General features: G+C 45.5%; 1 protein-coding gene across 4 annotated transcripts in view; it reads left to right on the plus strand.

Annotated features, from left to right (window-relative positions):
* Positions 1 to 2,727: 2,727 nt before the first annotated feature.
* The window catches only part of Lmx1a (LIM homeobox transcription factor 1 alpha), a 160,512-nt gene continuing 136,593 nt past the window's right edge, over positions 2,728 to 26,646 (plus strand). The window contains exons 1-4 of one of the 4 annotated variants that reach the window (XM_006496611.3): positions 2,728 to 3,489; positions 3,622 to 3,783; positions 4,135 to 4,348; positions 6,479 to 6,665. In XM_006496611.3, the coding sequence (XP_006496674.1) occupies positions 4,273 to 4,348; positions 6,479 to 6,665 (263 nt within the window). In that variant the 5' untranslated portion in view covers positions 2,728 to 3,489; positions 3,622 to 3,783; positions 4,135 to 4,272. Of the gene's footprint in view, positions 3,490 to 3,621; positions 3,784 to 4,055; positions 4,349 to 6,478; positions 6,666 to 26,646 lie in introns of those variants that run through there. The other 3 variants (XM_017321684.1, XM_030242132.1, NM_033652.5) reach the window with 3 other exon arrangements.

Raw genomic sequence — 26,646 nt, forward strand, 5'->3', positions numbered from 1 at the left:
CACACACACACCACACACACACACACTCACACACACCACACACACACACACACACACACACACACACACACACACACACTTAAAAAATCTTTAAGGAAATATGTCTATAGAACTATATAGAATATTTAGAAGAAGTATAGACATCTAGGAAACACTTAAAAAGTGTGCAACAGAGTTAGCCACTCAAGAAATGTATATTAAAACTCTTTTAAATAGATTCTGCCTCACCGTAGTCAGGTAGCTATCATCAAAACCACCAATAACAACAAGTGTTACTGACTTGCTGTGAGGAAAGGACTCTAATACATAAAATACTGCCAGGTCAGATGTGCCCACGGGTGAGGCCTAGGTGTTACCCGGGTAACCAACCTCTTTCTGACTGGATTTACAGCCTGCTCCACAAGAGGAAACTCATACTGGATACTGTAAACCTCTCTGGTCAAAAGTCCATGGCTGTGGAGGTTAGAGGTCCTGGAAGGGAAGTCTCCTCCTCTTTCTATCCTCTTCTTCCTCTTCCTCCTGCTGCTGCTAAATGGCCATGTTGCCAAACGACCACCTGAATATTTATGTTTATAGTCATAGATCTATGCTGCTATCAGTCTTGGTTAGAGAAGGTTCACAGAGGGTAGCAAAAAAAGTAGAGACTTATAACTAGCTCACATGCTAAGAATAAATGACTGCATTACTGTGTATGCTCAGCCCCGTGTGCGACATATATACTTGCCCCCCAGTCATCAGGCCTCAGGAATAGGGAGTATCATGGAAGAATAGGTGGAAAGAGTTTAAGAGCTGGCAGATGGGAGGAGTACTGTGATTAGCTGTGTCCCGGGTGTGAAATGGCTCTTGCTCAAGTGGACCCACAGAAGCCATGTCACACCCACAAGATCTACACAAGATCAATCCAGTCAAAATTCAAGTGTGAGAAACTACTGGCAGACTTAGCAAGGTGGAACGATTTTTTTTCTGGGAGTCTGGCCACGGATGGGTTTCGTGCACACAAGACAGCACTTGTTAGACCCAGCAGGTTGCACTGAAAACCAAAAAGAAAAGGACACAAGAAGATGTGTTGGGGGAGGTCTGGGAAGTGAGGATGGATATGATACAAATATATTGGCTATGTATAGAAGTGGGGGAAAGCCACTTGGAACTGAGATTTTTTTTTGCTTATGGAACCTTCCCTGTAGGTTCAGACTACAGCAGAGAGGGTCATTCACCCCTCAGCCAACGAAACACTATTTGTTAAGGCATCTATGCACTTCTGTACTGAGGCAGAACTTACAATGGGATTGTGAGACGTAGTACTTATCTGAAGTGCCCAAACCAACTGGGGGAAAGACAGACTTGGGTGTGCTACACTAACCAGGCTTTCTTCCTGATGCCAGAACCACCAAAAAGACTCAGATCAAACACCATCTATTTATCCATCATCTGGATATTCGCTACTGGATATTTCTTACCCAGTAGTTAAATATGTTTCGTAAACTCAAGACTCTTAGTTAAACAAAAACTCAGCTGGGCACTTAAAATAATATTTCTTGTGGGTGTATGCTGTGTTCTTTTTTTCTTAAAAAAATTCTATCGTATATATTATCTCAAGAATACATGTAATTTATCTCTACCCCCATATCCTGTTCTATCTGGATGGCAGACATGACAAAGGTCAGGTGTTAGAAGACATACCAATAGCCACCTGTTTAACAGCAGAGAAATCTCCTGGCTGTATTAAGCCCCAAAGATTTGTCTAGGACAATAGATAAAATTATTTGTTCTGTCTACCTCACAGGTTTGTCATAGAGATCAAGCAAAACCATGAATATAGGAGCACCCTAAAAAGTTTAAAGCAGTATTCTAATATAGGGTATTAAACTCTCTGCCCTTTCCCCTTGTTCCTCTAAAGTCATATTCTGCGTTTGGCGTGTGCTTGCAGATAGAACACACTTAGGATGCTGCGGGTGGGCAGGGTGTGTGTGTGTGTGTGTGTGTGTGTGTGTCCCTAAGCACAGAAGAGCTTGTTGGACATAAGTTCAGGAAGAGATCTTTTCCTTGGTGAAGGGCACTAGGGAATACTTGCTTACATGGTATGTCTTCTGACCATGCTATAGCGCTGGATTACTGCCACCGAGTTCCTCGCAGTGTAGAAGTGAGGGTGCCCTAGAGAAGCCCATGGAATTGGACCTCCCAACGGTGTTCTGGAGAGCAGGCTAGAATTTCACGTGGACAGGTGTCCCATTTCCTTAGGGCAACCCGAACACTGAGACTATAATTTTCCCCACCTTAAAATTTAAAGATTAGATAAGTTGGCTACGGAATAAAGATTGGCACAAAATTAATGGTCGATAAAATGTTAGCCAACGCAATGATGTGTTTATTGAGTCACTTGGCCCCAGGCTTTTCTTGGAATAGAGGAGCAAGACCCTGTTCCTGCCTCTAGAGAGGCTGGAGGGCTGTCGCTGCAGAATGTTATGAATCACAGGGAATTAAAAACTGCCCCCAGGATCTTCTTTTCTAAGAAAAGTCCCCTTGGCTGACTTCTAGTCTAGCATCCAGCCAGCAGGATAGGATAGAGGGAGCCTGATTCAAGGTTTGGCCATGGGTCCCATTATTGCATTTCCCAGCAGTGAAGTAGTTTCAGCCAGAAACGGTGAGTTGAGTTTTAAGCCAAAACAAATTTGTAAGTTGCAGGAGCAAGTGGGTGAATGAAAATCCGAAGAGCTTGGAGCTTCTGGTGCCAGAGTTCACAAAGCAGAGAGGATTGGGGTTGGGGGCTCTAGGCGATCCCCGCGACCTCCAGGTGTCTGAGGTTAGTCATCACTTACGGTGCAGATCCGAGAGCAACCGGATCCCCATCCCGCCCGCGTGAAGTCTAGGTGGCACGGATCTCTGCCGAGTCTGGGGTGTAGCTCCCCCGGGGCAACCGTTCCACGTGGAGAGAAGGAAAAGTTTGGCGCGTCCGGGAGGTCCGGGCAGCAGACTGGAGCATCAGGCTGTAGCCTCGCGGTGGGTCGAGCAGCCAAGCCGGGGAAACAGAGCACCGCGGGCCCCGCCACGGGACGCGCTCCCAGGCCCCCGCCCTGCGCACCCCACCCCCTTCCCGGGCCGCGCACGCAGCCAGCGGCCACTGTCAGAAACCGCCCGAGCCGCCTCGAAGAAGGCAGGGCGGACTTTGCACCCAGGACCCTGGGCCTCCGGTTCCACCGCCGATCTTGGAGCAGCCGCCTGGTTTCCCCTTCCCGGCTGCAGAGCGGCGCGTGTTGGCGGGACGTCCCGAGGAGGATCGGCGGCTTGAGGCCACGGCCCGGCCCCACTCCGGCGCGCCGAGGAGCGGAATCGGGGGCCGGCGTTCGCTCCTGCTCTCTCCCGGGTGCGCCGGAGTCCGGGCGGCTGCTCTGGCTGCAGCCTAGGGGACGCCTCCTCCCTCCGCCAAAGCTGCCCGGCGTCTCCCGGCCACTTCGCGCTGCTCCGGACGCTGGGCGCGAGCTCGCCCATCAGGTAAGGAAGGCTGCGGGGATCCTTAGGCTCCGGCTCGGGCGGGCGTGTTTCTGAAAGTTGATTTGAAATGCATCCAAGAGTGAACCGGGCCAGTCGCGGCTCCTCCCCAAGGCGACTCCTTTGCTCCTGCAGACGTTCCCGGCACTGGCCGACCGGCGGGAGGACCTCCCCGCGCGCCCCGCACGCCTACTCCCGAGCGCCCCCCCCCCACCCCCCAAGCAGAGCGCTGCGCCAGGAGTACGGAAGCAGGCGGGACAGTCTCCGAGTCCCTTACTCTGCCTCTCTCTAAGACAGGTGAGGGTCGAAAGTGAGTGGTGGTGCCACTGGGATATCGGACCTGGTTGGTCCCGGCTTGGCCCTGGCTCTGAGAGCAGGCGTACCCCCACCCCATCACACAGAGTACCATAGTTCTAGTGGTGGGATCCCTAGGGGCCACATTAGTATAGGATGGGGCGGAGTCGGTCTTGGAATGGGAAACCTGGGGACAGGGGTGGGGGTGGGGGTTAGGAGAACGCAGTTAGGGGGCGGAGGCCTTAGCACATAACGCGTTGACTTCAAGTGAAATCAGAGCCGTCCGAGCAGTTCACGGTGGCTCTTCTCTCTCCTCCCACCTTACATTTCCCTTGTCTGGACTCTACCCTCTAGGCTCATTCTTGTCGCCCTGGACACTGCTTCTGTCCTGTCCCAGGAGAGTGGCAACTGAGGGTGCGGAGTCCCAACAGGCACGGGAAGCTAGACTCAACCGTTCCTCCGCTCTACAGGTCCTCCTGGCTCACCCCGAACATGTTGGACGGCCTGAAGATGGAGGAGAACTTTCAAAGTGCGATTGAGACCTCGGCATCTTTCTCCTCTTTGCTGGGTAAGTGTTCAACCGCATGCTCCCTAGAGCATCCTCCTTCTGCCGGGGCCGGGAGCTCAGTACGTCAGGTCTCTGATACTGGGTTAAGCGACCAGACTAGCACCCTCTTCGCGCGCACACAGAGGTGCCCACAATCTCTGTCTTTCCGTGTCCATCAGTCCTTTTGAGTCGTCCCTACCTAAATACAACCATCAAGCCTCCCCAGGCTTCACGAGTTCAACATCGAATTCCCCAAAGCCTTGAGGGGCGGGCGAGCATGTTCACAAGGCATTTGAGTGGCAAGTGATTAATAATACCCAGGGCTGGATTTTTAATCACGGAGCTGATCGACGGCTCATAAATGCCACCGGTTTCTCAGAGGCCTGTGTCCTAGCATGAGAGATCCGAGGCCCAGAGCGCCCAGGTTCTTCTCTTCCCCCACCAACTGCAGCCCCAATTTTAGTATTGGGCATGGCCGAGAGGCTTTTCCGGGCTGGTGGGCAGCGCTGCGCTGGGATTAGCTTGCACGGCGGGGCCCTTGCCTGGTCTTTAATTAACTGAAGCCGGACCCCTGTTCCGCAAGCTTGGTATCCCTCTACCCCCAACCCAGCCACTTCGAAGGAGCAGAGAATAGAGAGATCCAAAGAGTCATACCCATGGGTCTTTCAGAGTTCAGGCTTGTTTTGCCAGTGTCTCTTCAACTCTCCCTTTGGAATTTTCAAGTTTGGAGAAAAAAATGTTTTGTTTTGTTTTGTTTTTAAATTTTCTTTCTTCCTGTGTTTCTTCCCGCTTCTTTCTGAAGGAGAGATTTTTCTTTTATTTAAACCTCTTGCCTCTTTCTCTAACTTTAGAACCAATAGAGTGGGGCTGAAAAAATTTCGATTATAGAAACCATGTCCAGAGAGAAATCGCCCACTCCACCCCAACAGTTCAGAGGAAACGAAATTACAAAACCCATGCCCTCTTCTTTCAACCTCCCTTTCGAAATTGTCAGGATTTTCTCCCCAGAGCAAGAAGGAAGACGCAGGCTAGAGCCTGTGTGCGGACTCAGGCACACTGGGTTTGGTTCTCTGCACCATGAGACCCGCGACCCATCCTATGGTTTGTCCCAACCATAGGATGGGGTGCTGAGACCAAGACAACAGAAATTTACAATTGAGAACGACCACTTTCTCCCCAGGCCTTCTTGCTGGCTTCCCACCACACAAAACGACCTGTCCAGCTTACAAAGCAGAAAGTGAGATTAGTGTAGTGGTATGGAGAAGGATCGTCCCTTTGGGACATCACAGACAAGAGTGTTCTTGTGGGACAAGGGCTTCTTTAAACGGTTGTGAAAATTGTCAACAAAGGCGGCCAAGTATTTCTCCCTTGCTTGTTGGGGGCAAGGGGGGGGGCTGGAACAAGACCCGAAGGGAAAAAGTCAAAAAGGTCAAAGGGTAGGGCAGAGAAGATTCTCTGACTGAGCTAAGAGGTTTGTTGCTCCAATCAGCGCTTCTGAGCGCAGAAGATCTAGAATTCTCTGGCCAGCACCCTTCTCAGGGTCTCTGCGCTCAGCTATTATTTTTCCCCATCTTGACGTTTCCTAATTATGAAAAGCCACCTGCAATTTTCACGCCAAACAAGACATAGGAGAGATTCACTAGTTTGCACAGTACTGAGCTCACGTAGGGAGAGATGGTATTTTTCTGCCCCCGCAGGCCGCCTTTTATGAAGAAAACAGAAAATGATAATTTTCCTTAAAAAAATAGAACTCAGTTGCAAGCAAATTATTATCGATCATTTAAAAGTAGTCAAAGGACACAAATACAGTGATTTAATGATTAATGACGACTTGAGAGTCCTGGGAGCACAAATTTATATGTAATCTAATTTAAAGGCGTAGTGAAAGCTCGCAATATACCTGGATCTGTCTAATAACTAAGACCATTTATTGACTTCAGCCCCCTCCCTCGCTAAAATTTATACCTTGCTACTTAGTCTTTATGTATTAGTAACGTCATCGTCACTTGGTTTGATTTTTCGGAATATCTGATCATCAGAGGAGCTTCCTGAGGGTGCAAGGCCCAGGGTGGGTCTAATCCTATCGAGAGCAGGTTTGGCTGGGGTTAGCTTGCCGGTGTGGCTCACCGGCAACATCTGTTGCTGTTGTAGGCAGAGCGGTGAGCCCCAAGTCTGTCTGCGAGGGCTGTCAGCGGGTCATCTCGGACAGGTTTCTGCTGCGGCTCAACGACAGCTTCTGGCACGAGCAATGCGTGCAGTGTGCCTCCTGCAAAGAGCCCCTGGAGACCACCTGCTTCTACCGGGACAAGAAGCTCTACTGCAAGTACCACTACGAGAAGTAAGTGCCTGCTTCGCCGGAGCGCGCCCACTCACCTCCACGGGTGTGCGCTGGGGACCGTGTCCTCCTGCACCCTCTTCGAGGAGGCACTCGCAGGAAAGGCCAGTAAATCTCGCGCATCCGCGTTCGGTACACTCCCCGGGTTGCGGGAAGTCCATCCGTATGCACAACTTGGGGCCCGGGAGAGCCGCAATGCGGGGTTTTTGGTTTTGTTTTTGTTTTGCCGCGAACATATTTTCAAATCATTCCAAGTTCATCAACCCGGGCCAGGGCATTCACAGAGATCACTTTGCCGGGGAGCGGGGAGCTAGCGACTAGCGACCCTTTTTTTCCATTTCATCTTTCTCAAGGGTTTGCATGGCTCTGGAGTTTGTGCCCATCAGTAAGGATCGGGTGGTTTCTGTCCCGTGGGCACATTTTTTTTTTCTCCTGGGCTTGATCAAATCAGGTTTGGAAATGACCTTTTTTGCCCTGCACCCTTGTTTGGCGTTTCCAGTAACCCCCTCTTCGGGTTTTCAGGAGTTCGTAGGCTAGAGGGAAACTGTTCTGCAGAGCGTCTCCACCCTGTTCTAGACTAGGGAAGTTATCTGACAGGACGCATGTTCGATGCTCATATCAGCATGCAGAACTGGGAGGCAGGTAATGAAGAGAGCGAGCGGTTCTTTTCCCAATCTGGATTTCTGAAATACCCTTGGGATTGTGGTGTGTGTGGTAGGATGCCCTTATTGTCAGAAGACTGGCCAGGAGGAGCCCTGCGGAAGTAAGGAGAGGAAGCTGTCTTGCATTTCAACACTGGCCAATTCATAGGGACATTGGATTCCTAGGATTGTGGAGGGCTAGCCAGAAAGAAAAATGGCTCAGAGCTCTTCTGTTTTTGTGCGCAAGGGCTGGCATATGTTGATTGTGTGTGCATGCATGCGTGTGTGTGTGTGTGTGTGTGTGTGTGTGTGTGTGTGTGTGTGTACACGGAGGAAATGCAGCCCCTTTCACTCCACTATGTGGAGAGAGGCTGAGGAAGGTCAGCGTGTGCCTGTGCCTGTGCCTGTGACGACGACGCACAGTGAAAAGAAGTGCAAAGGAGGGTTGGCTATCAAAACAAAAAACACAGGGGAAAGGAAGAACAGAGGAAAAAAAAATGGACCAAGTTAGACGCAGCAGCCACCACCACCCTCTCTGCTACTCAGTCCTCCTGCTCCGACATAAAATGCCTGACTTTTACCTCCGTGTGGAGAGACCACCAGGTCTTCCTGTTGTCTCAGAAGTGCTTTACATTTTTTTCAGAACCTAAAAAAACCAAAACCCCCCAAAACTAACAAAATCAAAAACAAAAAAACAACAAAAGCAAAAACAAATCAAAATAAAACATGCTTGCATTTATGTGAGTTGTACAATACAGAAATCAGCAAAGAAGCAAAACTCCCCCTGATCTTTATGGTAAACAATTTTGAAAGAAAAAAAAAATACTGCTGTCTGTGCTGGCTTGTCTGCTTGTAGCCCCCGAGTCCGGGTAAAAACTGTGATTTTTAGGTAATTAAGCGGATTTGGTCTATACAACGTCAAGTAGACAAAGCCTGGTGACTGCTCGCTTCCCCCCCCCCCCTGCTTTTCATGGCCGGTTTTGGTATTGTGTGAGCCCAATCTTTATCTTTCTGCTTATAGATTAGAGAAAGGTCCACATCCTTCAGGCACAACACTGGCAAATTCAAACGTATTGGAGCTTAGGGAAGGATTTGGCTTGTGATTTTTCTATTCTGTTTGTTAAAAAAAGAAAATCAGGAATCAAAGAAGGCTCAAGGGTCAACACAGCTGTCTGGCCAGTCAAATCTTCTTTAAGGAAGTCAGGCTGTGTCAAGAGGAGAAGAAACAGTTGCCTTAGAGTGCTTAACAGAACAGTATCCCTTCCATTGCAGCCCTCCAGGTTTGGGCTTATTAGCCGAGAGGGTCAGTTCTCCCCTCACAAAGCTATTTCTGCGAAGAGAAAATTGCAGGGATCAACTTGCCAGCTGTTGGTCAAAATCAAGATTTTATAGAGGGTGTGAGCTACATTGTTCAAAGACCTGTTAGTGTGATGCTGAAAGGGTTTTTTTTTTAATTTTAATTTAAAAATATTTACGGGCACATGGATATCCAAGATCAGCTTGCTTGGACTGCTCAGCTCTGAGCACAGTTTCAGAGCAAGCATGCTCGCAGCCTGTCAGTGGAGGCTGTTTTAGATTCATTTATTCCTCCCTTAAATTCCATCTCTCCTCTCTTCCCCCTCTCAGTCCCGTCTTCTCTCAGCAAACCAGCATTTTAATGTCCTCAATACTCTTAAGACACTTGATGTAGGAGGGAGTGAAGAGATGATTTCTTCTTTCTCTCTCTCTCTCTCTCTCTCTCTCTCTCTCTCTCTCTCTCTCTCTCTCTCTCTCTCCCTTCCTTCCTTCCTTCCTTCCTTCCTTCCTTTCTTTCTTTCTTTCTTTCTTTCTTTCTTTCTTTAAGTTGGGCTCAGGAAAAATTCCTTTATTCAACAGGCTTTTATGGAGCTTCTACACGTAAAACCCTGGTTGTGACGAGGAAAATCATTGGAAAATTCTTGGAGCTCGATGGCAGGCGGCTTCTAGCCTGGCACGTTTCCCATCTATTTTACCCAGACTAGCAAGGGCTTCCTGAAAAGGTTTCTCCACTTACACAGGACTAGGTATCTGCTAGAAGCTATCTGGAATGGCCACATGTTAATCCTGGAGGGTACAGCTCAACTTGGGGGCAATAGTCATGAAACTCACAGAAATTGCTTCCCCTCTTACTGCAATGGAAACCCCTCTCCCTGGATGTGTTTCCTCCACACTAAGGTCCCAGACAAGGTAAAGGGAGAGGGAAAATAAGATGTGTGTTAGATGCTAAGAGCCATGGTGGTTCATTATAGGCACTTGATAGAAAAGGGATCAGACAGTACTTTGATCCCTCAAATCTGTAAAGTGTAAGTGCTGTTTCTACATAAAGAAATGAATGAATGCATTGCACTCTCTGGTGACTGCCATGAGCACAGTTTTAGCAGCAGAGGTTATCACATTTATTTCTGCCATGTGTGTGCATTTCTGGATCATTGGAAGGTCTAGATTTGTATTTCAATCATTACCTGCATATCCCTGGAGTCAGGTCAGGCCTTCCCTTAAATGGAATGGGATTTATTGGAGGTGGGGTAGAAATAGGAGCAGGAGACTGGGGAGGGTAGGGGGTGACAGTAACCAGAATCACTTGCTCTGTGTATGAAATTGTCAGGGTAACCACTCCAGTACAGGATGCTTAGAAAGACAGAATTCCATTGTGTCAGAGTTCTTTTCAGTTCCCCAATGCGAAACATCAACTTCTTTCTCATGAAGGCAGTGGATTGATGGTGGCATCTTGGACAAGAGTGTTCATTTGAAACCTCAGGATGTTTTACTAAGTATTGGCCTCCTCCACTATGGCACCCTTAGGAATACTTTATTTTTCAGCTATCCAAAACAAACAAGCATTTCAAGGCCAGAGTGTAGTATGGCGATTTATGAACAGCCAGAAATCAAGAACTGGGCGGGGCGGGGCGGGGGGGGGGTTCCCTTGCTCAGGGTGTCATCGAAGAAAAAACAACTGATTCTAAGAAAAGACAACACTGGTGGAATTGATGGAGCTGTGCTATGAGGATAGACCCCTTGAGGTAGTAATAGTATAGGTGTGGATATTTCAGGAATGGGTTCAGTTTGCTTCGGCATTCTTGTAAGTTAGCAGACAACCAAAATATTTTCCAGCCTGGAAGATTTCTATTTATGTAACTGTTGTTCCCTATTTCAGTGAGCCTTCTGTGATCCGGCTCGTTCAGAGTTTTCTCTGAGTCTGTTCCAAGCAAGTACTGTGGCCATGCCTCAGTCTGAGACAGAGGATGGTGGGGTCGGGGAGACGTGGCAATTTGATAGATAATTGAGCCTCTGGACAGCGTCCCACTTTTAAATCAAATTTATATTGCTTCTTTCATGTGCCTGGTGGCTCGTGGGTCAGGCAGGGCCTTTTCTCCTCACATATGAAGTTCATCATTATCACTCGGATTGTTTTGGACACCCTGGGAGCAGTGTGGGGTAGGATTGCTGTCATCAGGGCTATTCCCACAGCGTGCTAACTCCCCACACATCAGCGGATCACAGCTCGGGGAAGCCTTTCCTCTGAAGGCCTCTGAAGTGTTTTCTTCTGTCTTTTGGGGTAGATTAGTTGTCTGTCCAGAGAAAGGGACAGACATGGGGGAGAGTCGATGTCATCCCACTTACAGTATTCTTTGTCTCTTTCTTTTGGCCTGAGGCTTGCCAGCCCCAGGTGAGGAAGACTTAGGGCGCGCTCTGTGTTGGGAGTGGTAATAAAACCATTCTGCCATCTCTCAAAGTGGTGCAGGAGGTGTGTGTGGAGGAGTTAGCTTGGGTGGTTATTACTATTATTACTATTATTATTACTATTACTGTGTTACTACTTGGAGATCAAAATTGAGCATGCAGCTCTTCATAAAAGGAACCTGCAGATGAAATTGCAAAGGCCATTGTTAGAGTGTTGCTCCACTGTACTTTTGCTTGGCCTGGCTCTTGGCACAATAACATAGTAAGAAATATAAAAATCAAGCACAACTAGGTAATAATTTTTGTCTGCATTCAATTGTAGGGGCTTAGCTCGCAATGAGCAGAGTCCACGATCATGGCTGTGTTTATGCAACCTCTCTTTTTCTCTCTCTGTTTTAATTTTAGAGGGCGAAAATATTTCTTGTGTAGAGCTGTTTTCTTTTTCTATATGTGTCGGCCGATGGGTAAGACTTGCTTGGAATCTAGGACTTAAAGACATTGGAATTAGATAGTTGGTTGAGGCAATTATAGTATTTTGGGAGCTGGGGTTGAATATGACGATGAGGCTCTTTGATCCTTACTTAAATGGAACACAGTATGAACAGTGATTTATCCAGACGGGTTTTACATAGTGTAGAGTTCTGAGACCTTTGTCCTCCACATGGAAGTCACGCTCAATACCTGGAGTTCACTGACAAGAACTTTTCCTATAGCTAATTATTTGTCTTGCATTTTATTTGTCATGTTTGCATCAACCAAGACTTATCCATATCAGGGAGTGCTAGCCATGGTTCCTTTTTTAATCTTATGAAGGTTTGTGAACATGATCATGGGATATTTTCTTTATTAAGAACAGCTCCATTCATTTAACCACCCCCCCCAAAAAAAAAAAACAGATTACTTGGGCTATAGTATTTAAAAGTAAGAAAATAAAGACTTTAAAATTATTTTATTGTATGAACAACCATTTTAATAATAACTTCTTAGAATAAATACATATTACAAAATGGGATTATTGTACATTACCAAAGTCAAAATAATCAATATTGAATCACATGAACTGGATTACCAAGTACAGTTGTACAATCCTGAAAGATAAATTTTGAGAGATTTAAAATCAGACACATCTGTCTAGTTTAGAGAGGATTTTATTTTTGTAATATTGGTCCTATGAAATTTTAGCTCTGTTTTACTATTTTTTGAATAGAAAATAAATCTCTATGACTTGTTATTATTTTTTTAAATTGGTGGTTTTCATGTCTTCAGTGTGGCACTTTTTAATAAGTCACTCAGAGCGAGATAAAGAGGGCCTTGGGCCATGTTGGATGGAGAGTCCTGAGTAGAGATTTCCCAGTGGGGATCCCTGCTCTATCCCAGCCTGGCTGAGAAAGCTCCTTGGGAGGATACTGTGTGTCCTCCTGAGAGTCCCCTGGGGCCCTTAGGACAGTGCTGTTGTCTATGGTGGCTTTTCTATACTCTGTCAGGGGAAGGTAGTGATTTTCAAAACATCCCAAGGCCACCCCTCATACCCTTTTGAATGGTCCGTTGTCAAGGATAGAGAGAGAATCTCTTCTGGTGCTCTTGAGGGCTTACGTTTTCTCCTTCGACTACCAGGACAGAGAGCATTTAGTCCACAATTAGAATGAGTCACGTTGTCCCTAGCTGGTGGCGCTGCCTGCAGCTTAGTGTCTCTTTGTCATATCTTAAGTGAAACCTACCCTACAGTCTTGCAGACACCTTCCAAATGTCAACTTGTTATTTTAGTAAGCCCCAGCGATCGGTCTCTATATTTTTAACCAAGATGAAATGAATAAGATCGCTATGGCCCTGGCATTAATTAGTAGGAGGATTAACGCTGTGTGGGCTGAGATGGAGGTGTAAACACGGTAACCTTGCTACATGTTTGCTTTCACACTACTGAAAATAAATAAAATGAGTCTTAGGGCAGGGATTAAGTTTCTCTCGGCTCTAGATAGCAGATGCAATTGGAATGCCGCAGAAACACTGACGTATTGGAAGAGATATTATGTAAAGAATAAAACAAAACCCACATCCGTCCCCTACCCAGTGGGTATACTTTCCCCATCACAATAGTCCCATCTGTGTAGTTAAAAGGAGATTTAAAAATTATACCCCTGTACTATTTTCCTTGGTGGTGAACAGAACAACTAAGTCTTCCGCAGAGCCTATCACTTGGCTGCCATGCGCAGATCAGACAGAACTTAATGAAACCTTGTGAGGTCTCCATCATTGCGCCATAATGATCTAACAACTAAAAATACAAAATAGACTGTGCTTTTCCCAGTCCCATAACCGGAGTCACATGGAAGAGTCTGGTCTCTTCCAGCTTTTCAGAACTCCAGTTTGGGGATCCTATTTTTGGATAATAGCAACTACGTCTGGCTTTGCTGACTCTTTGGGCCTCCGGCGTCCCTCCGCACATCATACTTGTGGTTTATCATTACTCTCGTAACGGATGAGCTTGGAGAGATAGCTGGCCACTGTGGAGTGGACTGGGCTTTCCAACTCGTCCAATAAATCCTGTCCATAAAAAAATTGTAATCTTCCGGTCTTGCTGGGAATGGGCCGCATGCGATCTCAAGGCTCACATCTGTTTCACTCCATTCTGCCTACCACTCCCCTGTGCCCTGTAGAGCTTTGTTCACATGACTTTTGTAAGCATTAAATACTATTTAAACCCCACCACCAACTGCCTCATCTCTTCTGCCCCCCTGCTAACCCATGGATTCTCTATTTTCTTACCTGGGAGAATCCAATTAGCCTCTTATTTTTCTCTGTCTCTCTGTCTGCCTCAGTCTCTCTCTGTGGGTATGTTATATGCATGCATTTGTGTGTATGCACATGTCTGGGCAGAGGCCAGAGATGCACAAGTGACTTGAATGTTTTTTGCTTTTCATTTTTGAGACAGGGTCTCTCACTGAACTGGGGGCTCGCTGGTTTGCTAGACTAGATGGCCCATGGGCCCCATCGATGCATCTGTCTCTTCCTTTCCAACACTGCGGTGATGGATCTGAACAGCTGCCCCCTGTCTTTCACGTGTTTTCTGAGGAATCTGAACTCAGGTTCTCATGGTTGCTTGGCAAGTCCTCTACCCACTAAACTACCTCTCCAACCTCCTAATTAGCCTTTTACTGTGCACAATAATCCTACCACAGAGCCATCGAGTTATTGAGTTGTCCTCAGCTTGGTATCTTGGCAGTGGGCCTTCATCTCGGGTCTGTGTAATTCCATGTCATGACTCCTTGGGTGTTCCCTGTATCGGAGATGTGCCTGGATCGGTGCTGTCACCAGTAAAATGGGAGCATTTGTCACTTGTCAGGAAGATTGGCCAGCGTTGGGGCAGGACATCTGTGTGTCAGTCATGTGCAAAGCTGCTGTTTCTCTGGGCACCTCTCTCTTCTTGGGGTGCTGAGCCCTGATCCCAGTGCATGTGGGGCCGGCACTTGAGGCTCTTCTGTACTTCTCCCTCATGAAGGATGCTCTCCACAGCTCCACAGCTCCACAGCCCAGGTTTGGAAGCAGCGTGAGAAGCTCTTTGGGGGCAATTCTTTCTCCTCACTCCCTCCTGGCCTTTCAGTTAAGGGCAGCCATTCCAGGGCTCACAATCCAGGGCTATCAAGCCTCAGGAGCCTTTAAAAGGATTTTTCAAAACAAAACAAAACAAAACACCCCCTCCTGAACTCGAGATTAGCCACTTAAGCTCATTAAAGTTCCTTTAAATACTAAAATGTTGGGCTCCTGGGGGCTGTACCCCCAAACCATATTTTCCTTCTTAACATTGATGTCATTCATTGTGCAGCAGATTAAGGCCCAGTCCCCCCCACCTCCGCCCAGGAACGTCCCCCCCCCTCTCGGCAGGAGGGTCCCAATATGTCTTTGTTTGAGCTCCAGGACAGCCTGAGCCTGAGGGGTCACTCACTGATGCTGGCACAGCTCAGGGTTTTCATCCTTAGGGTAGAGGAGTTTACATCTCTCCCCAGAAAGGGGCCCAGCGGGAAAACGTGACTGGCCAGCTAGGGAGGCAGGGAAGCCTGTGCGGCGGTCAGAAGCTGCAAGTCCCAGGGCTGGGCATAACTAAGAACAGGAGCCCTCCCCCCATCCCCTTTACCTGGGACCAAGCAGCAGCACCAGGGCTGCCTGTGCACATCCCAGGCATTTCCGACTCATCACAGACCAAATGGTTCTTTGTTTTAAGGTCCCACCTGTCTCATCTGCTACCCAGAGTATCTCTTCAGCACCATCTTTCTCCAGTATGTCCTCCCACCTTTCCTGCCCTCCAGCTGGCTTGGGGGAGCTAGTTTTCTGGTTGTGACAGTGGAACAAATCCCTTTTAACATAACCATCTAGAATTTCCTCCCATGCTGCCCTCTTTCCTTCTTCTTTCTCCTCTTGGCCCTCTTCTCAGTGTGGCATGGATTCCCTTCAGGCTTGTGCTCTATTTGTGAGAGCCACTATCCTCAGGGATATGGGCATAGTTGTTAGTCCGAGGGGGTAGGCTTAAAAAACCCAGAAAGGAAGAACACCTCAGAAAATCCTATCCTGTCTTCTTGGCTTGGGTTTTGCTAGGTTCTCTCAAAATACCTCATCTTCCCCCAGGACTCCACTCATTCTAAGCACCTGGATTCAACTACAATACTGTCCTTTAAAGCAACATTTTGCTTGGCTTCTGCTCTAAACTAATTTTGGGACTTCTTACATCTTCACTTACCCTATGTACAGGCTGGAGACTCCCTTACTAACCGTCAAATCACAACAGGTATTATAGTATCATCCCAGTGGAACTGGTACATTTTCCTGGGAATGACGTGGAGTCAGCAGAAAGAGCACCCTAAGCTGGGACTGTGGCCTCTAAAATGGACTGGTAACAGAGCAGATCATTTTGCACAGAACAAACACAGTGCTTCACAGGAGGCCTCCCCATTTGTCCGTACACCATGCTGACTGTACTTATGCACACACTCATCTTTCTGTGGATCTTATTTTGTCTATGCTTAGTTATTTGCCTGGCCATCCCATTTCAATTGTCTGTATCGGTAGCTGAGAGCAGTAGGCAGGTGGGTGTGAATGGTTTGGACACGTCATGTCTTGACACTCTCCAGAACTTGGAAAGTAATTTTAATTTCTTTCAGTAATGTCTTATTGTTAAGAGATGTTCTGGATACAAGTGACTCGTCTGTCTAAAAGCATAATATACCAACAGCAGAGACCATGGATAAGTACTGCTTACTGGCTGGTTCACCTGGCTTTCTAACTCTCTTTCTTTTTCTCCTTCTGTCCCTCCTTCCTTCTGTTCTTCTCTCCTTCCCTCCCTCCTCCCTCCTCTTTCTTCCTTCCTCTTCTTCCTTCCTTCCTTCCTTCCTTCCTTCCTTCCTTCCTTCCTTCCTTCCTTCCTTCCTTCCTCCCTCCCTCCCTCTCTCTCTCTTTCTTTCTTTCTTTCTAAAAAAATATTTATTTATTTTTATGTGTATGTTGTTTGTGTACCATTTGTGTGCAGTACCCATAGAAACCAGAGGATGGCACCATACTCTCTGGAACCAGAATTACTGATGGCTGTTAGCAGCTATGTGGGTGCTGCGAATCAAATTTAGGTCCTCTGGAAGAGCAGCCAGTTCAGTTAACTGTTGAGTTATCTCTCTAACCCCTTGGCTAGCTTTCTTGTACTGACCAGGCCAATTTGTCTAGGGATTAGCGCTGCTCATAGTGGGCTGAGCTCTCTCACATCAATGAACAATCAAGAAAATGTTCCATAGTCACGCCTATAAACCAATCTGATGAAGGCAATTACTCGGTTGAGATTTCCTCTTCACAGTTTGTGGAGTTTGTGTTAAGTTTATAAAAGCTAAATAGCACAGGGTTATTGTAAGAAGGGGGGCATCAACTCAAAAGGCCTTTGGTTAGCTGTAGAATACTGTATAGGACTATGTATCATGGTTGCTGGTTTTTACATAAACAAGAGCCCAAATATATTCTTTGGAGCTGTATATATACCCAACATTGTGTGGTTGTTAGGAGCCAGTGTGTCTGGGGTCCCATCCTTACTATTTTCCTGGCAAGGGGTTCACTTGCTCTGTGACTGTTTCTTCTTTCTAAAATGTAGTGATAACAAACTCTGCCCCCTTGCGTCATTTTGTTTTAATATTCCCCAAGTATGTAGATTGATGCTTGGCTCATAGAAAACGTCATAAAGAATTCTAGTGGTGAAAAATTTATCTTCTTTCAAATTTCAAAGGGCATTCATATGTATTAGGGATTGGTCCTTTACAGCAATTTTTAAAAATGGTCAAGGAGAAAGGTTTGTTTGTTTGTTTTTTTCCTCTGCATTTATATATGAGGAAACTGAAGCTCATGGAATTTGCTCATGCTATGGGTAGAGAGAAATGCTGGGGTGCTGTCCCCAACCGGTGGCCCCGGTTCGATGGCCTTTCCACTAAAATCGGGACATCTGCTGCTTGGCTTCTGGTGCTCACACCCTGGTGAGGTCACAATTCTTAGTTCGTGTTTTTTGAACAAGCTCTTGGAAAACAAGTCCCCACCTGCTGGATTCTTGTGCTTTCAGGCTGTCTTCCTAAGGCAGCTGTTGCAGTACTCAGTGCTTTTCAAGGACTTAAAAAAAATCTGGCGATTGTCTAAATCTTTGTGTGTCTGTCTCTCTCTCTCTCTCTCTCTCTCTCTCTCTCTCTGTGTGTGTGTGTGTGTGTGTGTGTGTGTGTGTGTGTGTGACTCCTCATTATCAAACTAACCCACAAACACACAAACACAAAGCCTCCTCTGCCATCCCTTTCCTGAATCATGCTGTCTGTATCAATCTCTAATGTCATCTTGCCTAGTTGTTCCTCCCTCTGGAAGAAGGAGGAGGAAGAACCCGACGTGATCACATCCATCTCTCTTCTCCGAGTCCTCGGGGTTTGCAATGGTGACTTTTATTCTGAGAGCCTGTCTGCACATTTGGCAGCAGAACTGTTAAATAGCAGGTCCAGAGGCTTCCATTGGGACCAACCAGCAGCTGTCCGTCCGTCCTTAGGATAACCCCTTTCCAAGTTTTCTTCTGGATGGCGTTGCATTTCTCAAACAAAGCTCAGTCCCAGCTAGAAAAGATCCCACGGTGTCCCACTGAGGCCCATTTCTAGAAGCGGTGTCATCTGTTTTGTTTGGGGGGTGCCACTTGGCTGATCTAAACGTGAGCATGGAATGCTGGTTGTCTCAGAAACCACACATTCCTATGCTGTGTTATTTCTCTCTCCGTGGCCAAGACTTTTTGTTCCCTTAAAACTAGCTCCAGTCAGTTTTAGAGAAATTAACTGTGTACATGAATTCAGTCTTTGTAAACTGGTGTTTAATAAAATGACATTGCAGGCGGTACATGAACAGTTGGAATTCACCTTACTTAGTTGTAGGCAGATTTCTCACATTTAAGATTAAATAGACTCAAACAGTTGGCTCACTAATAAAAACCATTCATTTAATCAATAGGTAGGTATGTAACAATAAATAAAATGAAACACAGATGCATTGATAGTCTACCAAAGACTCTTGAGACTTTCAAATTAAACAGCAATTTGGCCAAAGAGAAAACCCAGGTTATGTAAGTACCTGTGTTCTGTGTTATTATGGGAGATTCGTCATCCTCAGTGTTTGCCACAATTTCAAATGTTTGTAAATATCTACACATAGTTTCATAGTCCCTGTCGCTATATCGCAAGACTTATGAGGGAAAGGAACTTCCTGTTGTTTTAACCCTTTGTCTCCAGCATCTTGTACAATACTCAAGGCATATTGGTTATAGAGATAGGTACATTTATCAGTAGGGGACTTGCGTAGAGGTGCAGAGTAGGCAATATGGAGAGTTGAGATGGACTGGCTCTTAGAGAATGGATGGGGATGTAGGTCATGGGAGAGTGTGGCTGGTTCCAGGAAGAGGAGGAGTCACGCGCAGGAAGAGGGAGTCCCAAGAAAGAAGAGTGTAGATTCCAGTGCCCACCATTTTTGGGGATGCTGATAATCACACCACCAGATACAGTGGAGGCTGGGCTGGTTGTGGACTCTAAAAATTGTAACAAACAGTGAGAAGAATTATGTAGCACGCGAAGGATTTCAAACTTAGTCCTGTAGTTAGCAAGCAGTCAGCAGATATTTCTCTCTACAGTAAACAGATATGGCCCTCATTTTCCAGAATGGTAATTCTTGTGGCACCAGTAGGAGCTTTGGAAGAGACTGGTCAGAAGGATCAGTTAGGTAGTCGCTATAGGCTGTAAGACTTGGCAAGGATACAAATTAAGGAGGAGGCGCTGGAGACAGAGAACACAAACATGATGCAGAATACTTCCCATATAAGATTAGTTAAACTTAATGACTTTGAGCAGAGGAAGGTTGAGTGACAACCTAGAGGGGCAGGACAATAAAGGAGTGAAGAAGTGGAGTAAGAATTTGGGGCAGGCAGAAGTGGGTAAGTGAGCATATGCTGAGCTACTGAAGGCTTCCAGAAGGCAGATGTGAAAGGAGCTCTCTGGAGGGCAGCCTGGACACACGTTCTTAAGACACATTATTCTATCAGTGCTAAGAAGATGGTGTTCAAGGGGATATTGCATAGACCAAGGAGAGGGCAAAAGATGTGTTTTGGGGAGCATCTTATTCAAGCAGTACTGGTCCTGGAAGAATAGGACGACATTCAGAGAAAAGAACATCAAGAGAGAAGGGTTCTATAAACAGGGGACTGTGGGGAATTGGCAGGTAGCTATTGGTAACCTGGAAAAGAGTAATTTTGTCAGAGCATAGGGTGGGGATGAGGAGGAGGTGGGGCAGCATTTAGGAGGTTGCATGGTAAAAAAGAAGCTGAATAAGCACAATGGGGGTGGGGCCTTGAGAAGATGGGTAGTGAAAGATGGGGCGGGGCAAAAGATGGTGTGAAGCCAGTAGTATAGTTTGCGTCCTCTTGATGTCAAAGGTTAGTGTAGATGGAAGATTCAAGACAAAAAAAAGGCACCTACTTGCGATTGGAAATGCCTGAAGAAGGGCCATTGACCATTGGAGTCGCAGGCTCTGCCTGCTTTGCTCGTTAGCTGCTTTGCTCATTAGCAACTATTTATTCCTTTGTTCTCTGTTGCATCTCCCTTTTAATCAAAAGTTTACTAAGCGGCTCGGCACTGGATTGAGGTCAGTGGAGTGGGTCTGCTCTCCTCCACTCCCCACTGGAGCTTTCTACAGATCTCCCCGCTGAGTCTCACGTGGTTCACAGGCCTGCAGATGGCAGCCAAGAGAGGACCTAGGCTATTTCATTCTTCATGTGTCAGTTAAGCTTAATTTTTGCCAACCTCATGTATCTGTAGTCTCTCCGTTTCAACTCCCAATCCATGCAGAACTCTCTGTGGTTATGGTATGGGTCCAGGCATACCATACTGTGGCTCATTTCCCAAAATAAATCTCAGAGCCTCCTCACACCAGAAACTAGTCAACTGTGTTTGGAAAAGATGCCAGCCAGGGCTCTATCAGTTGGAGAGCTTTTGCTTTCTGTGGCATCTGGAAATACCTCAAGAGAAGGGAGTGGGGGATATGGACATAACCCCCCTTTCAGGCCACGGCATGGTGGCCTGGCCTCGTTACCTATATATCACTATTTTATAGTCTTGGCCATTGCTTCCTGTGGCAGTCAGTCTGCTGTTGCTATACCACAACACCCAGGACCAGGAGCTTCATAAGGAGCAGGAGCTTATCTAGCTCACAGTTTTGAAGGCTGAAATCTAAGATCAGGTGGTCTTGTCTGTTTGGTCTCAGGGCAGATGGCATCCCACTGATAGACAGAAGTGAGTGCATGCAGATGAGATCTCATAGTGAGGCGGGAACTCAAAGACAGTTGAGTTGGTGTATCCTACTTGTGACAACTTGCTCTCATAAGTAGGAACCAGGGTCTTTGAGAACCACACTCATCCCAAACATGAGCATACCCAGAGACTTAGCTCCTTCCCAGTAAGTCTCACTTCTTAAAAGTTCTTCCATTTCTCACCACCACCACTGCCGCCGCCACCATCATCATCATCATCATGTGGAGAATGCAGTCTCTAGTAAAAATAGCTTTGAGGAGTCACTCAAACCACATGCAAAGCCTAGTGCTTGCCTGCATGCTTCCATCCCCAGACTGAAGGCTAGAGTGACCAAGTAGAACAGAGTAGGCTTTCAGGATCGGTGAGATGCTGTAAGTCAGTCTTTGTCTTTGATTGGGTGGGTGAGCAAATCATTTAACCTCATTAGATAATCCCATTACCCATTATTTTACCTTGGCTTCTCAGAGGTGTGAAGTACAGCCACACGGTGTGTCATTTGCATAGTGCTCAATACTCGCTATTTAGACAGAGGCTAGAAAAGCCACATGTGTAGTTGGATGGGAATTCCTTATAAGATGAGGAGCTGCCCAAACCTTATGACATGGGAACAAAAGGAGACAAGGACGTAAGGGACCAGACCTCTTTATCTTAGGAGGGAATGAAACTGAACCTGGTATTCCAAGGATGCTGAGTGCTTTGTAGTGGCTCTGTCTCTGTGGCCAGTAAATTCAGTGGAAAATATGTTAGTGATGGTTATTTGATATCACAGACTTCTAGCTGATTCATGGAATGAAGTTTTCTTCTTGTCAACTGGTTCTTAGGGCTTAGTTTAAACCCAGCTCAAGTGCTAGTAGGGAGACGTGGACAAAGATCTATCAATAACACACACTGCAATACTTAATGATGTATTATTTTCAATTTCCCTGTTGACAGTTAAAGAGCAAGGGCCAAATGGAATGTGCTCTTTTAAATGGCAACATGGACGCAGCGGGACTGTTGGAAAGCCATTAGTAGCCAACCCTAGTTAATATCAGCTCAGGTAAATGCTGCCTATCACGGGCCCTTTTCCCCAGCTCAATCACTGAAGGATTAAAGGACTTCCCCTAACACACTCTTTTAAAAATTTAATGATGTTGGGTATTGCAGAGGTTACGCATTGTACCGTTAAGGTGAAGTGATTTCAGCTTCATCTTGACATTGCTGGCTAATCAGAGAGGAAAGAAGGTTTCAGAGCTAATGTTACCTGTAATATAGTAAGACTCACCATCCATAAAGTTCCCTGCTGCAGCATCCAGGGAGCTCACATAGCTGCTTTTGCCAGATTGTGTTAACTTCTGAGGGCAATGTGTTAGGGGAGTGTCTCCTGCAGCTGGCCTTCCAATGGGTGTGATATCCATCCGGATACTACCTGTTCTTCTGAGAGATGAATTGGGATTTTAGAAGACACTGATGAGAATTGGTATGTCAAGGTCTCAGTTTGTTGTTGTCATTGTATAAAAAGTCACTTGCAGGCACTTATGGTTTCCTTCATAGGGAAGTTGCCCTTTCTTTCATTGTTAGGGCACATGCCTAGGCACACTTTGATCCCTTGTATGGCCAAGGATTTTTCAAATGTGCAGCTGATGGATAGAAAGTCTGAGAGCAGTGTGTTTCTAGGAAACTGAATCAACAACTCTTGGGTTCCCAGCTGTGTCCTCAGATTCACCAACACCAAGAGATGAGTCAGTCATAAGGAAGTTTAAAATCCAACAACGTCTATGCACAATGTGGTTCTGGAAATCCAGGCCTGTATTGGGAGAGCCAGAAGAACACATGGGTGGGGGAGGAGAATGCTATGACACCTCGCTGGAGCTTCCTAGATAGGTGTCATCCATCTTACCAAATGTACATGATGAAGACAAGGCACTGACAGCCTTTTGCTGAGTTGTTCTGCATTTGGAAATCCTAGCTTCTAAGGGTGATTTCTAGTCAACACTCAATTTGCAACAGGATCTGCTATTTGCTTGTTGGTTCCTTATTTGATTATTCTGAAGTTGGAGTTCAGATACACACACACACACACACACACACACACACACACACACACACACACACACACATATATGTATATATATATATATATATATATATATATATATATATATATATATATATAATCTCCCTCTCAGAGAAACTATCTTCAGTTCTTGCTTTGCTCTTTCTCCTAAAAATCAGCATTTAATTAAAGATATATTTAAAGTAAGACTTAGAATTAGAATTATAGCCTTAACCCTCGGTTTTGACCAGCCTGGAAGATAACCCCATTCATTTTTTATTTACCTAAAATTCACTGATCACTTGGTGAATCAGGCATTGTTGTGGATACCTGGACTAGGGCAGTGAACAAAGAATCCCTGACTTCATGGAGTTTAGACTCAAGAGGGGAAGAAAGTCAACAAACAGAAGAGAGCTCCCCCTATCTACTCACCGGACTCCTATTCAGACGTTTACTCAAATGTCCACCTCTCCCTGCTCTTCCCTCTGTTGTTGCAACCCACTCCTACATTCCATCTCCCTGTAACCTCTCCACACTTCCTCTTTCCCCAGACCACCACCTAGCACTGGCTGTGCTTGCTGCTTCGGTTTGACACTGTATTGTCTGCTTAGTAAGACAGAACGCTCCAGGAGCTCAGGGTCATTGCCTTGTTCTCTGCTGAGATGCCTGGAACATGGACCGCCCATGGTGACTGCTGTGTGGCCTTGAGTAACTCAGCAAGGGAGAGAGTGCAAGTGAGGCTGGAAGGGTGGTTCTAGAATATTTTACCTGAGGTGGTAAGGACAGTGAGAATGCAGTTAGGGAGTAGATGGCAGTGAGGCGTGTTTGTTTGTTTGTTTTGAGGGGGAGGGGTCATGGGTAAGGGATTCTGCTCTTTATCAGCATTTTTGTTCTTTGTAAAAGGAATCACACAAGTGGAAAACCCAGCAGTGTTGATATTCAGGTACCCTTTGGAATGGTTTGAAAACTGAATTTTGCTTTAGGATATCAGAGAATCCTTCAAGTCACTTTCTAGAAGGTGTGTGTGTGTGTGTGTGTGTGTGTGTGTGTGTGTGTGTGTGTGTGTATGTGTGTGTATGTCTGAGGGAGAAGGGCTCATAAATTTTTTGTCAGGTCCAGAAGTCACCTGTGATCCCTAAATGTTTAAAAGTAGTGATCTGGCCGGGCGGTGGTGGCGCATGCCTTTAATTCCAGCACTTGGGAGGCAGAGGCAGGCGGATTTCTGAGTTCGAGGCCAGCCTGGTCTACAAAGTGAGTTCCAGGACAGCCAGGGCTATACATAGAAACCCTGTCTCAAAAAAAAAAAAAAAAAAAAAAAAAAAAAAAAAAAAAAAAAGTAGTGATCCTCCATTCCCAGCACCCAGGTCAGGGGGTCACCATCACCTGTAACTCCAGCCCCAGGAGAAATGATGCTATATTCTGGCTTCCTGAGGCACCTACACACACACACACATGCACGCACACGCACACGCATACATACCATGCACATATGCACACACAACATACACACAAAAATAAATATTAAAAAAAAGCTAGGGATTTGCATCCATGGGAACATGTACACACACAAATAAGTAAAATGAAAGTAGATTTACCTGAAGCCTGAAGGGATATCATCATGACAAAGGTAGAATTCAGCAGAGACTTAAGAGTGAAGACTACACTTGGAGCAGAGAGGGGGCAATCCAGGCAGTATGGGTCTGCAGAAATAAACCTGGAACAATTGAATCATCACCCACTTGAGATGGGAAGTTGAGTCTGGGAGAGGAGAGGTGAGTGTGCCAATGTCCTGCGGATTTCAAGTGGTGGCTGTTAGCTAGGTTTTCTCACAGTGAGTCTGGCTCTCTGTGTGCTCCATCACAATTACTTTGTCTACAAGGGAAGCCCGGGGACACTGCTCCACTCCTTAGGCTGTTAAAAAAGAGCATGGCCACCTCTCCCATGAATATTTGAATTGGAGCAGTTCTGATCCTCATTGTCTAGCTTTAAATCACCATTCAAGAATATGTGCAGCAAGGCTCCATCTATTCGACAGAATGGAAGTTAACCGAGAAGCAAAGTGAGAAGCAAAGGGCATGCTCCTTGGAAAAAGTCTACTGACTCTTCTGGGTTTAGGCACACATAAGTTTGACAGTTAGTTGTTGTAAATGTATCCTGAGTTTAAAGCCCTTTACCTAGTATATGCACATTCATATATATATGCATATGTAGAATGCATATATATGTAGAATCACTGAATGGAAACAGAAATGGAAAGTATTTCAAAGATTGGATACAAGACTGCCTCACTTTTCCTCTGTGCTTCTTAAAGAGAATCTTGTGAAGGTAGTCCATAGTTGAGTCTTGCTTTTTAAAGAAGTCAACTCTGATGGTCTCTTTCTTTTAATTTGAATACCTAGTCCATTAACATTTAATGTAATGATTGGTAGAGCTGAACTTAGACCTACCATTTTGCTATTTTTTACCTAAAAATTTTTTGGGGGGAATGATTTAAATATAATTCCAAGAAATAATAAAATTATTATTAAAAAGTCTTCTATTGCAGAAAACATGATAATCAAGGATAATCTAAAATTCAGAATATTTTTCTTTTTCTCCTCTGTGTTTATTTTGAATAACAAATTTATCTTAGAATTTCATTTTAATTTACTTACTGTCTTTTCTACAGTACCCCTTTATATTAGTTTTAAATTGCTCCTAGGATTACAACATGCATTCTGATCTATGTACAGTATATTTGGTGTTAATATTTTACCACTGCACATAGCACATCAGACTTTGTAACTAGAAAACATAGTTTTCTTTTTGTTCTTTTTGCTATGGTTATCAGTGTTTTCCCTCTCTCTGTTCTTTGAATGAATGAGTCGTATTGTTCCATTACACACATTCTTTTCCATCTCCTGTCTATTGTTGTTAATTTGATGAATTCTTTTATTGCTGATGTTGAACCTTTCAGTTGCAAAGCTGCACTGCTTAATATAAGAGTCACTGCCCACACTTGGCTATTTAAATAGACATAAAGTTGAAGAAGATGAAAGATTTCTAAGTTGTGTGTGTGTGGGGGGGCATCATTTTAGTAATAATGATCAATGATCACAAGTGTTTAGTGCCCCCTGGTTGAATAGCGATGATATAAAACGTTTTCTTCACTGTGGAACATCATATTGGAGTTGGGCACATAGCTCAGTGGTCGGGCACCTCCTTAGGAAAAGGGAAGTTATGAGTTCAGCCCCCATCACTCAGAAACAGAAGAAACAATGTCTTTACAAAACTCCCATCTGATTATGTTTTACAGTTCATATTTCTTGAGAATGACATTTCCTATTCTTGCATGCTTTTTGAACATGCTTTCATTTACATCCTTGGGGATGGTTATACTATACGGTTTAAGAATCATTGTCAGCTAATTACATTATGTAGGTCATTTTGTGGTCGGCCCTCTTTATTGGTGATCTTTGCTTTTGACTATAGATGGTGTCGGTGATTATATATTGTATCCTAGATAGCCTGAATTGGGATGCTTTGAAAACGGTTTCTCTGTGGTGGGCTACTACTGGGGTTTCAGCTGAGTGTTTTGATTGCCTATTGGGTTGCTCATAGTCTACCCAGGTTGTGTGAGCTTCATCAGTCGAATATCTGGACAAAGCTTACAGACACAGCTCAGGATTCCTTGTCTTTGTTTTTAGTCCAAACCCCTCATGTTCTAGATGAGTTGTTGCTCCAAATCTGACCTTGGTTCTTGCAGTCAGCAAGACTGGTTTTCTGTTTGTTTG

Source organism: Mus musculus, chromosome 1 (genome assembly GCF_000001635.26).
Source record: "Mus musculus strain C57BL/6J chromosome 1, GRCm38.p6 C57BL/6J".
Lineage (NCBI taxonomy): Eukaryota > Metazoa > Chordata > Mammalia > Rodentia > Muridae > Mus > Mus musculus.